This window comes from Peromyscus leucopus, chromosome 15 (genome assembly GCF_004664715.2).
Source record: "Peromyscus leucopus breed LL Stock chromosome 15, UCI_PerLeu_2.1, whole genome shotgun sequence".
Lineage (NCBI taxonomy): Eukaryota > Metazoa > Chordata > Mammalia > Rodentia > Cricetidae > Peromyscus > Peromyscus leucopus.
Genome location: NC_051076.1, coordinates 22,182,009 through 22,195,668, shown reverse-complemented (window position 1 = coordinate 22,195,668; position 13,660 = coordinate 22,182,009). Strand labels below are relative to the sequence as shown.

At 34.7% G+C, this 13,660-nt stretch overlaps 1 protein-coding gene across 10 annotated transcripts in view; it reads right to left on the bottom strand.

Moving 5' to 3' along the window:
* Positions 1-13,660, bottom strand: part of Cep170 (centrosomal protein 170) — a 102,108-nt gene that overhangs the window by 67,817 nt on the left and 20,631 nt on the right. For all 10 annotated transcript variants that reach the window (XM_028865507.2, XM_028865510.2, XM_028865511.2 and 7 more), the window contains exons 2-4: positions 7,631-7,775; positions 6,719-6,808; positions 979-1,057 (exon numbers count right to left, since the gene is read on the bottom strand). In XM_028865507.2, the coding sequence (XP_028721340.1) occupies positions 979-1,057; positions 6,719-6,808; positions 7,631-7,735 (274 nt within the window). In that variant the 5' untranslated portion in view covers positions 7,736-7,775. The remainder of the gene's footprint in view (positions 1-978; positions 1,058-6,718; positions 6,809-7,630; positions 7,776-13,660) is intronic.

Sequence of the window (13,660 nt, the reverse complement as noted above, 5' to 3'; positions counted from 1 at the left end):
AATGTACTATGTGCTACAAAACTATTCTAACTTTAAATTTTAAACTTTAAAAATTCTACCTTTTGTTATTTATGTTAGTGCATTAAGTATCAACTAGAGTTACCTAAGGCAATATCTCTGATAAAGTGATCTAGGTCTACCAGATTACTAATGTTTAACTTTTTAAATTATTATTTGAGTTTTGGTAAATGTTTAAAAACTTAATCTCAAAAGAAATTTTCATCATAATGAGAAATATTTTTATTTTTATTAAATACAAACAGAATTTTTTTTTTTTTTTTTTTTTTTTTTTTTTTTTGAACTTTCTCTGTTATTTCGCCTCTCTAACTCACTTTAGACAGGCTGTGAATCACAGAATCCACCTCTCTGCCTCCAGTGCTGATTAAAGCGTCGCACACCCCCCAGAAATGTTTTTAGTATTGCTTAGTCTATTTCTTCATTTTACTAGGTTCCTTTATACTATTCTTTACACTACAGTAAAATCATATAACTGTCCAATTATTAGACTCTGATTTTTAAACAAAACTTCAAATACACACTAAATGACAACGTGCATGTCAAGTAAACTTGGTGTCAGAAAACATAGGATATATGAGTCTGTATTAAAGCAGCAGTATAGCATGGGAGGGAAGGCAGGCTAATGTTTTACATCCTCCTAAGAGACTGACTTGGGCCCTCATAATTCACCTGGCAAGAACCCTAGGTAGACAATACTAAGATTTTCACTGCGCCCCCCCAGCTCCATTCTTTAACACCTCAATTATATACATAATAGTACCACAAAAAGATGGGAAAAAGTCGAGTCTCACCAAGCTTTCCAGTATCATTTCTAGGAACCAGTAACCAAAAAAGAAGCAGAAAGCATTAAATGAGCATAAACTTCTAGTATTGTGAATTCTTATATCACAAGATATTAACTTGTAGCATAGTATATATTTTTAATTCATGTAATAAATACACAAAATTAAAAAAGGATATCATATCCAAATCTCAGCTTATCTTCAAGTTTCAAAGTGATATAAGTCTGCTCTGGTATCCTTACATCATTCACAAAAGTCTACAAGGAAGAAAGAAAAAGGTTTTATTACATATGAAGTATTAATTCTCAAATTCATCAACCTATTACTCAAAAAGTAAGTGATCTAACATGTCAAAGAAAAAAAGGTTATATTACATATGAAGTATTAATTCTCAAATTTATCAACCTATTACTCAAAAGTACTTATTGTGAAGTGCATCCTAACATGTACCAAGCAGCCTACAGCATAATTATTTTATACTAAACCCTTTGTTAATATTACTGGTAACAAAAAGCAGAGTGAGACCAGGAGGAATTTTGACACTTGGAATTTTTCTAAAAATGAAGTCAGGAAAGCTCTTAATCTGAAGCTGGAAACTTGTACAGAATAAAATACAAAACTCTAAACAGCTTTGGGATTTTTAGAAATTTTATTTGCAAGGATTAACATTTTATCACATCATTCTCAGAAACATTTCACTTAAAACATTTTATTACATTTGTTTATTTATTGTGTGGTGTACGTGTACACATGTACAATTCTATGCATGTGGAAGTCAGGACATCTTGCTGGAATTAGTTCTCTTTTCCACCATGTGGGTTTTGGGAATTAAACTCACTTCATTGGCCTTAGCCACAAGCATCTTTAACTGCTGAGGCATCTTGTGGTTGCTTTACAACTGCCATGTGGGTCCTTTGGATCTTTCTATGAATCTAAGATACATTATGGCATCTTAGTAAATGGATTTTTTCTTTGTGTTGAAATTCTGCTTTATCTTCACCACGGTATTTTATTTTTACTCAATTATTTCTAACAATGCTGAAAATTAACAAAATAGCAAGATAAATAGCAGAATTACCTAGAAAGGCACTATCCAATATGTCACAATTTCCCAATCAAACAGCATACACTATTTGTATTTTCTTGTAGGCTTGTAACAAGAATTAAAATTAGTTTTGATAATGCATTGTAAATGTAATATAGTGTATTTAAAACATACTAGCTCAAGAAGTAAAATTAGTAAGGTATTTTACAGATATGTGTAAGTCGTTGGAATTTAGACTAGTCAGTCATATCTCAAGTATTCAATGGTCGCTAATGGCTAAGGATAGTGAAAAGCCCAGACAGAAGAATAAGGCAACGGAGACATAAATCATCATTCTGTCATCCTTCAGTTTCTTACTGCAATGCCTGACATGCATTAGCTTTCCAAGAAGACATCTGGAGATGCTACTTTATAGGTTTTTTTTTTCTTTCCTATTTTTTTTAAAAATGCTATTAAAGAGGACAGCTGAAACACCCAGTTTAAATGTCCACTGAAGCAAAGGGAGGTAAATAGAAAAAAAAAAAATACAACTCAATTACACAATGAATAGACAAGAGCACTGCAGATGATGACAATGATGATATGATCACAGCACAGACAAAATTATCACACTGTGTATCTTCAGGAAATGAAGATAATTCTAGCTCACTTTTCTTTCATCCAGAATCAACAAGAGAAAAGAGTACTTATAAGAACAAAAAGAAAACAAGACAATTTCATCCTGTTAGTCATTTAATAAGGACCATGCAGTATTTCCCAACAAGAACCTGAATAATTTATAGTTTTACATTTTAATGTTTTATTTACCCCCCACCTCTCTCTCTCTCTGTGTGTGCATGCGTATGTGCTCATCAGTGCTCCTGTTTGCAGAGGACAGAGGTCAACTGCAGACATTGCTCTTCACAATCCATCTACCTTGTTTTTGAGGCAAAGTGTCTCACTGGGAACCAGGACTTGCCGATTAAGCTGGTTGTGCTAGCCAGCAAGTGCTGGGAATCACCTGTCTCTGCTCTCCAGTGCTAGGATTACAAAAAAATTTAAGAATCTGCATAATGCTTTTCATAACAGCTGTGCTAATTTACATTCCCATCTACAGTTCCTACCAGCACTTGTTATCTTTTGGGGGTTTTGACAGTACCTATTTAATGGATTCAGGTGGGTATAGTTCATTCTGGTTTTGACTTCCATTTCCCCGGCATTTACTGTTGGCCACTTACGTGTCTTCTTTTGAGAAATGTCTGTTTGTGTCTCTTGCCCTTTTATGTGTGTGCTGGGGACTGAACTCAAGTCCTCATGGATGAAGAAAGGGAAACAGGCCTAGGCTGGAACCTAGGCTGCTGTGTAGTAACAAAAGACAGGAAGTGATCGCATGGTAGGGGACAGAGGCAGGTGCCCTAGTGGAAGGAGGCTGAAGATAAACAAGGCTCTCACAGAGACACTTCAACAGGCTCACAGAAATGTGGGCCACTAAAGCACAGCAACAAAATCAGTTTCAACTCTTGCTGCCTTATTTTAATAATCATTTCTGGTGGTAAAAACACATATTCAGATCCCTTGGAAATATGTTTTGTGACAAGGTAAAAGGAATAAGAGTGGAAGTGATATTTCCAAGTTGAGTTTAGAGGGTAAATGCTTTTCTTAAAAGTAAAATAATGAAGGCAAGATAAAGTCGTTCAGAGGGTAAGAATGTTTGCTGCTCTTGCAGAGGACCAGAGTTCAGATCCCAGCAATACATCCAGCAACTCATGACGACCTGTAACTTCAGCTCTAAGGGATCCAAAGCTTTTTTCTGGCCTCCATGGGTATCCTCACAGTCACATGTCCACATACACATGTACATAATTTAAAAAAAATCATTAAAAAAACAATATATGTACAATAATGGATTCATTGAAAAGTATATAGGTTTCTGAATATTAAAATTGTCTTAGCTAAAACAACTAAATAATAATAGCAATAAATTAACACTTTTTGAATGCTTACTGTATATTAGTTTAGATGTTTAAAATTATTTATTTCATCTTTACAGCAAACTATGAGGTATCATTTTATTTCTATTTTTAAAACCAAGGAACAGAGATACTACGTAATTTTTCCTAAGTTACACCACTAGTTAAAATTAAAACTAGGCTCGCAAAAAGCACTTCATTGTTTCCAGCCTACTTCTGGCATTACCTTTACTTTGATGTTGAAAATTCTGGAATTATAATAGTATTAAAAGTACACTGGACTAGAGAGATAGTTTACTGGTTAGAAGCACAAGATGCTCTTGTAGAAGAGGCAAGTTCTATTCCCAGCACTCATGTGGTGTCTCACAATCATTTGTAACATGAGTCCCAGGGGATCTAATGCCCTTTTCTGGACTCTGTAGGCACTGTGTATGCAAATGGTGCACAGACATACATTCAAGCAAGCACTCTTACACATAAAAGCAAAATCCCCACCCCCAAAGTACATGGACTGTGGATCAAGTACTCTCCTGAATAATACATGATAGCAGTTCATAGAATTCTTACAGTATTTGCCATAGAGTCCTTTACGGAATGTTTGGGCTGTCAGGTGACACATTCATCACTCCTATAATATGTTAGAGTTCTCTAGTGAACACAGTCGCATATACAGTCACACTTAAGATCCTTACAACAATACTAGAGAAAAGCAATTATCTCCAATATTTTATAGTTGAAGGACAATATATTTTAAATGGTATCTTCATTTTAATGAACTTAAATGCATTACATTTTATGCAATATAGGAGATAATACCAATCTATATGAAGAAACTAAATTTTTATGAAATAAAATGTTTTGCTACAAGTTATTCTGTTAATAAAGTCTAACTATGAAATTCACATTCACAGGCTGATCTTAAGTTCAAACTGGGGATGTTCCTCTTCATAAGTTACTATCTTTCATAAAATTATTGCATATTATCAACTGATAAAAAGATAAGCCTAGAAGTTCATATTTCAAATGAATATTAAATATAACAAATAACAATATTAAAAGATAACAAATAATTCTATTTGATCATTCTTTTGAAAGATTAATACACTGATCTAACTATTTAAACAATTCTATCAAGACATATAAGAATAGCACTGTGGTTGAGAGGCAACTTTCTGAACTTGAATAATATTATTTAACTATTCCACATACAGAAAATATTAAAATTTTCTTCTACAAGGTCCTTTGGATTGAAAGTTAATTCAATTACATATATACAATCATATATATCATACATAATTATTATATATAATTACCATAAATATAATTCTCACACACACACACACACACACACACACACACACACACACACACACGGGATTCATGAACTGTGTGAAGGTCCAGGTACTGTGATTATAATTATAAAAGCTAAAATCATACAAATCACCCAGGAATTTATAATCAAGCACAAAATAGATATTAAAACACAGGTTTTCAGTGTACAAAAAGAAAAGAAAAAAAAAGTTAGCCAACAGGAGTTGTGAATCCACACTATTAACATACATCCTTTACTCTATAGCATGTGCTGCCTACTTTGTTTTTGTTTGTTTTAATTCTTTCAGCATGTTAACATTAACCAGTTTATGTTCCTAAATGCAAGGGCCTTCTCTTTGATCGCTTAAAGAAGTTTTACCTTTAAAAAGAATAGAGAATGGCAAGACAAATAGGCCAAAGAAAGTCTAACCCATTTGGACTCCTGTCTGGAGAGGAACAGAACAGCAGGAAGACTCTGCAAGAAGTTCTGGAGGTATGCCAAGGGGAAAGGTGACAGTCTATATAATGGTTCAAGTCACATGGGAAGAATTTCAGTACAAATTTGAAGAATGCAAACTTAATTACATGTACTAGAATCAACAGAATAGCTAACTAAAAAACTTCAAATAATCAATATATAAGTCTTTTAGTAGTAGGCAAGTTAAAAACTGAAAAAAGTTTTATTCATGCATATGCTTTTCATGTTTAGTGTGCATTTTTCATGGCAGCAATTTGCAACACTCAAAATACAAGCGGTTCATTAAATTTCAGGAGGATATAATATCAAAGATAAAATATTTGCTTGTTAGAAGAGCTACAAGAAAATTAAGACATTGAAATAATTCAATACATCAATAGTCTTGCATGTCCTGTGACTATAAAATATTCTGCAAAATGTAGAGAGATAATATGGAAATAAGAAAAAACTAACACAGTTACACAAAGATATCTAAAAAGACAAAGAAAAAGCAGCAAAAGCAAATCCTATTATTCTGATAATGTATGTGTGTGTTATAGTAAATGTTTAGATTCCTTGTTTTGACTCCAGCCCTAGACTACAAGAGGTCGAACAGTATGTAGCATCAAATCTACCTTTCCATTCTTATTTTTTTTTTCTTTCCAGCTTTTGAGACAGGGTTTCTCTGTGTAGCCCTGACAGTTCTGGAACTCACTGTGTAGACCAGGCTGGACTCGAACTCACAAAGATCTGCCTGGCTCTGCCTCCTGAGTGCTGGGATTAAAGGCATGTGCCATCACTGTCTTATTTTCTAAAAGTGAGACTGTATCTCTTGCACCCAAAAGTGTTTTATACATTCTTACCACCAGAACCTTTTTCTGCTTCCCCACACATGAACTGCAATCACATAGTGAGCTCAAACTTTGGTCTCATCTCCCTTAAGAAATCTTTATCATACATCATGTTGAATTCCTTTCTTAATTCCTCTATTTACTCCTTAGCTTCTTCTACATATGGCTTCAATGTACAAAGCACCATTTACGGAATTTAAAAGGGAAAGACAAACAAAAAAGGGGGAATATAACAAAGAAGAAATACAACTTTATTAACATTAAACAAGTATTCAACCAAAGTAAAAACTACACAGTTAACTTACCCCATTAAGGCTGCCTAAATCTTTCACCAAATGTTCATCCATAGATGCATCATAATTGATTACTGCATGCTGCTTATCCACACTACGGGACTAAAAAGAAAAACTTTAAGCTAATAACTACAAAAAATACTAAAATAAGTAACAAAAAAGATTTTTACCTTTATATACATTAATAGGACAGTTAATAAATATAGGGATAGATCAAAAAAGGAGATTAAATGAAATCTAACTGTGTTATAATACAACATAAATTTGGTATCATTCCCTAAAAACATAAAGTAACTAAATTTCTAAAATACTCCTTCCAATAAATCCACATTTTAAATCTGAATTTAAATTAACTAATTTTGTTGGATGTATCAAACTACATAGTTTAAAAATTGTGAAATTGTTACACAAAAATCCAATAAATTCTTTTATATTTTACCTATCTTATTGTTAAGAAAATGTTATCTTGCAGGATTTCTTCCTTTAATACTGAATATAACACAAACTGCATAAGAAACCCAAAGACTTAGATGATAAAAAGGGATAAAATGAGGCATTCTCTGAGCAAATTTATTTCCACTTCAATATAAATTCTAAAACTGGAATTTTTAGAAACGAATTTCTCTATAAATATAGCTAAGTGTACCTATATATACATGTTCATCCCACAGGTGCACACATTTCTCTCTTTTAACCTTTCATTTTTCAAAATATAATCCTCAAAACATAGAACTTATTTACGGATAATACGAGGGTGAAAATTAATTAAACCTACACGAGTTAGGTGAGCCAGAAAATTCAAGTCTGATTTTTACAAAGTGTATCTGCTATCTGACTGACTACTGTAACTCTGTAAAGGGGAAGGCAGCTCTTGATGCCCAGCTGAAGCTTAGAGCTTGCATACAGAGAAGGCTGACACGTTACCTGCAGCATGAGCTCACAGTCATCTCTTCCAACAAAAATCATCTCTCGTGGCAGCCTGTGGCGAGTGCCTCCACTGCTCACCAAAAACCAGGATGTTAAGCTCATTTCTGCTTAGCTTCTGAATCCTTAGCAAAGCTACATCATCCTGCAGATGAAGAAAAGCACATTAGAAACTCTTTCTTCAGTATCTAGCCAGCATCCCTGTAAGTAGGCCTAAAACAGAATTGCCTTCATCAACATTTACACCCAATATAAACCATATTCTCATCAGTATTTTAATCCAGAAACTCCACTAAACAGTCCAGTTAAAAAAGAGAATTAAAGCAAGTAAGTAGGTGGTCAATTAATAAATTTTTATTGTATTTCTAAAAGGCTTCTAGACTCAATCTGTAATTTCCAAGTAAATACATCTAGTAGTATAATAACATAAAAAGCAGCTGTGTTGTACAAATACGTCTTACAGAAAACGTTTGAGAAAGAATGAAATTGAGAAAGTAAATCTGAAATCTAACTAGACTAACTCTGGAATTCAAAGACATTGCTTATCTACCAAGTGTAGAGACACTGAACACAATTTCTACAATATAAAACTCCAATTCCTTTCGTCCTCCCTCCCCTCCACTCCCTTCTCCCTGGACCTTGCTAAACAGATCAGGGTAGCCTTGAGATCAGGCCTTTCCTCTTGCTGCTGCCTCCTTAGTGCTGGGATTACAGGGGTGAGCCACTACTTTATTTGTCTCAATACATTTTTCCTAGAGTAGCAATTCTTAAAACTTTTGGTTCTTAGGACTCTAGTACAAAAAAAGGCCCCCAGGAGTACTTGTTTACATGGGTTATGGTATACCTGAAAAGTTGGTATTTGTTTCACTTAAAAAATAACAAGGAAATCTCACTTAAAATTACTAATATTTGTAGAAAACTTCATTTCCTAACCCCCTCTCCAATGAGAAAAATGGCACTACTTAAAATATGGGTTATCTTTTAAACATTTGGATTAATAGAGAAATTTTCCTATCTTCTTGAATTTATTCTACCACCATAATTTTGAACTAAAAATATGTGAAGGAAAGCTGTTTTTAGAGTGGTAAAAAAGGGTTTTGTCTTAAAAAATTTGTAGGGAGTTTTTAAAGATACTAATAACTATACAAAGCCAAAGTTTCTTGATTATATGTAATATGGGAACTCCGCATGAATTATACACAAATTCATCTTCCACTCATACATCATACATTGGTCTTTTAAAAAAATTGGTTTTCAGAATTATGTAGATCTTCAAAATGCTTGACTCTTTCATTTACACTACTTTAAAACTCATTAAATATTACCACCCATCTCAAGAGAAAAATCTTTAATAGTAGGTTGCTACTAAGCTCACAGGAAGAATTCATTATCTCAAATTATGTCCTTGACACCTAAAATTTTATCACTGAAAAGAAAATCCTGTCACTTTTTCTTGGGTTCATTTTGACAAATACTTAGCTCTACTTTAGCAATCTGCCAATCATTGACATAAAAGTGATGTTTTATGAAAGCATGGCCCTAGTTCAGTTTACAACTTACACAGCAACACAAATTATTTCTTGGAGACAACCACAATAGTCTGGCACAGAGTGTAACTGCTCTCTCTAGGTACTTTCCTCTGGTTCTGAGAATACTCCAAAGGTATAAATTCAAGGTCAAGATTTAAAATAGTCACTCACTGTTACTATTTTATGAGGTAATTTTGGGTAAAGCTGGTGGATTTTAAAAACTTTTTAGTTGCAGCTGTACAACAGGATGACTTCAGCTACCTCTGGTACAGTCTGGTCCAGTGCCTTAATCTGTGCTACTGAGCTTAAGTGTACCACAGTTGTCTCTGTGTCATGTGTGCTAATTGAAATGCAACAAGAAAGGCAGAAAGTCCTTTGATATCACTAAACATCTGGTCCCACGGACCACTGAAGGGATTTCTTTCAGGAATCCCCCAAGGACTTGTAGACTGAGATTTTAACAATTACTGTCCTATGGAATGTAGCAGTGTCAGGAACAAACTCAAGCTCTGGAGTCAAGCAGATCAGTGGATAAGTCTGAATCCTGTTCTACTACTTTTACTCTGCATAGCCCTAGGCAAGGTAGGTGTCATGCTCCTTCGTTTCCTCTTCTACACTTAACAGTCATGATATCACCTACTCAAGTTTTGTCTTGGGAATCCAAAGAATATTTTCATTTTTTTTTCCTAAGATGTATACTATGCTACATTTGAATAGGAAATAAACTGTAATGGAAGGAAGCATTCTACAATAAAATACAGGCATACATTAAAGCAAACACTGTACAATGTTCTGGGGGAAATCTTGTTTATTATATGTTAAAAGTCACTGTCTTAGTTTGTTTTTTGTTACTGTGATAAAATAGAAGACAAGCAACCTGGGCAGGAAAATGTTTATTTGGCTCATAGACTGCAGTGCATCATGGAGGAAGCCAAGACAGGAACTCAAAGAAAGAATTGGAGTCAGGAACTGAAACAGAGGCCATATGCCTTACAGGCTTCGTCAGCCTGCTTTCTTACACAATCCAGGACCACTTTCCCAGGGGTGGTCCATAGTAAGATAGGCCCTCCGACATCCGTTACCAATCATGAAAATGCTGCACAGGCTTGCCTACAAGTTCTCAATTGAGGTGCCTCTTCTTAGGTGACCTTAGTTTGTGTAAAGTTGACAGACAAACTAACCACCACAGTCATGTACACATATATAATGCACACAACGCTTACCAAAATTAGCAAGTAACTTTGTATAAGTTAAAACAATCAAATCTTAATACTTTCTCAGCTTATTTAATCAGTTTGGTTGACTTAAGTGGTTTAAGTCTCCCAGTCCCCAACTATTCAATGCAGATAGATGATCTTAGTCTTACACATTCTTTCTGTCAAATTGGTGTTTAGCATTTCTTTCACTACTTCAGAATACAGTCTCCATGGCCATGTCAACAGAGAACCAAAACTTAACTAAAGGAAAATCTTTTCTGGAAATACATTACATAATTTATATACTCCATTTACAACAAAGAACAATTTTAAAACACTGAATAGTAAGTAGGTCAATAGTTACATACTTTTTTAAAGGGAACAAAAATGAAAACTACAGTACAACATATTCAAAAGAAATCAACTCAGCTTAAACAGCAATCTAAACCACAAGGACCAAACATGGACAAAAAGAACAACTTCTTAATGTAGAAAAATCAGTTTAAACAAGCACCATTCTTATGTTATAAAACAGCTTTTAACTCTCATCTCCTATAAGACAGTCTTTAAACATTTCTACAGCATGACACCTAATATAATTATGTAATATATGACAGTTGTATTTATGTAATTATTACAATTACATAAAATAATTTAGTTTAAATGGCTTTTTATAAATCTTATTTGTCTTTCTATGAAGCTTAAAGTTAGAGAACAGACATGTTCTAAAATGAAACAAAATATAATATTCAATACACAGGATATTATATTCTTTTGTGGGCTAAGGCAATGACCTTTATTCGCTAAATATTGCTTCTTCTGAGGAATATAATATAACATAAGGCTACATTCTCTGTTTTTCTCTAAGTATCTCTAAGATAGATTTACTATCATTCCCCCAGGTACTTATATCTTTTTTTTCCATGTGTATATGTATATGTGGTACATTTGTGTTGACATGTTATATGGCAAGACAAAATGTAGAAATCAGAGGTTGATGCTGGTTATCTTTTTTGATCAGTATTTAGTGAGGCAGGTTCTCTCACTGAACCTGGAACTTTCCAGCTAGTTGAGCTAGCCAGACTTGCACCAGGGATCCCAGGCATGTACCTCCTAAATGCTGGGATTATAGGTATGTCATCCATGTGGGTTCTCAAGCAATTTCAAAAAGGGCAAGAGACACAAACAGACATTTCTCAAAAGAAGACACGTAAGTGGCCAACAGTAAATGCCAGGGAAATGGAAGTCAAAACCAGAATGAACTATACCACCTGAATCCATTAAATAGGTACTGTCAAAACCCCCAAAAGATAACAAGTGCTGGTAGGAACTGTAGATGGGAATGTAAATTAGCACAGCTATTATGAAAAGCATTATGCAGTTCTTAAATTTTTTCAAATAGAGCTACTGCCTGGTGCTGCAGCCCCATTTACAGGTATATTTATACACAAAGGAAGTGAGATAGATGGGAGGAGCGTTTGCATTCCCAAGTGTACTGCAGCACTAACCCCAACAGCCAAGAAACAATACAACCCAAATGTCCACACACTCATGAAGGCAATATAGTTCAACTATAATAAAGCACAAAATCCTGGCATTCGATAGAGCATTGGTGGAAATAGAGGCTCTTGAGTTAAGTGAAATAAGGTAGGCACACAAAAGCAAGTATTATAAAATCTCACTGGTATGTACAATCCGAAAACATCGCTCTCACAGAAGTAGAAGATATAATGATGGATACCAGAATCTAAGAATGGCCAGGAGAGGGGAGATGAGGAGAAGGTAGTTGATCAATGACCATCTAATTTATAGTTCAATGGAAGCAAGAAACTCTGATATGCCATTGCATAAAGTGACTATAGATATTATAAATTCCAAAACACTAGAAGAAAAAAAAATCAATGTTGAGACAAGTTCAACTCATTTAAATGCTATATACCAAGTATCTATGTATTAAAACATAAGATATACTTAAATATATACAACACACCTATTGAGAAGACTACCAAATCCAGGGTTGCTAGGGCAAACAAACAAAAGAATCTTGCTTTAGGGAACTAAGTCCCGGAGAGAATGCTGTGCAGTTAGATGGAAACAGGAAGCTGTCCTTATTCTAAACTGGATGAGGACATGTGATGATCCCACCTGTGTCAGCAGAAGGCCAAAACGAGTTTCTTCATCTCTAGCCGTGAGAACAACCTTTCACCCACCATAACTGTGTGACAACCTTCTTCCCTTCTCTTCACCATTTCCCACCTGCATCTCCCCCCCCCCTTCTCTCTGTAAGAGATCAAATCTAATCTACAGCAGGTTCTACTTTTCATGAATGAAGGAGCAGTGATGATTCTACCAGAAGTCTTAATGAGCAGGAAACCTGGAACTCTTTAGGGTCACCTAACTTCTGTTACTGAGTAAATCTCATCCTTACTTTCTAGTTATGTTCCTCTTTAGCAAGCAATCTTTCAAGTTTATCTTGCCATATAGGACTTGGCTTTTCAGCAACTAGATGGCAAAGGTTTAACATTCAAGTAGATGTAAATACTACCTAGCATCACAGTTACACTTTCACCTTCCTAGAACTATAGTAAGTTTTAAAATTGGATTTTCCTGTGGGATCAGTTCATCTTAGGATCCAATGGACTAGGATTTTAAAACTTAAACTCTGAAGCCTAAAGAGACCAATCAAAATCTCTCTGCAATTGTCAAGCAGAACACACAGCTTCACTGCACTGTACATTCCAATAATTTATATTTTAATTCTGTTTATGTTAAAAATGTTGGTTGTTCTTAGAATCAAATGAAATGATAGTGTAACCTATCATAACATCTGGCAATCTAGCAGGCAGCTAAAGCAGTTCTAAGAACAAAGTTTATTATTTTTATCATTATTATTTTGTGTGTGTTAGATGAGCCAGGAGTGGTGACATGCCTTTAATACCAAAACTCCAGAAGCAGAGGCAGAGGCAGAGGCAGAGGTAGAGGCAGGCAGATCTCCGAGTTTAGGCCAGCCTGCTCTATGCAGTTATACTCTCCCTCAAGAACAACCGACCAAAATAACACACAAGCAAGGCTTTAGAAAATGACCAAGTGGATGGAGGAAAAGCCTTTGAGGCCTCAACTCTACACAAAGAACTCTGGGCAACTGAGGAAAGCTGGAAGTGGGAGAGGAGCACACTGATTAGGTGTGCAGTGTCAAATAGCCCTGAAAACATACAAGCAACACTACAGGAACTAAGGAGGTTATATGTAGGAATATAAATGCCTATACAATTAATGAAAGAAGAGACCAAGAATTTGAAAGACAG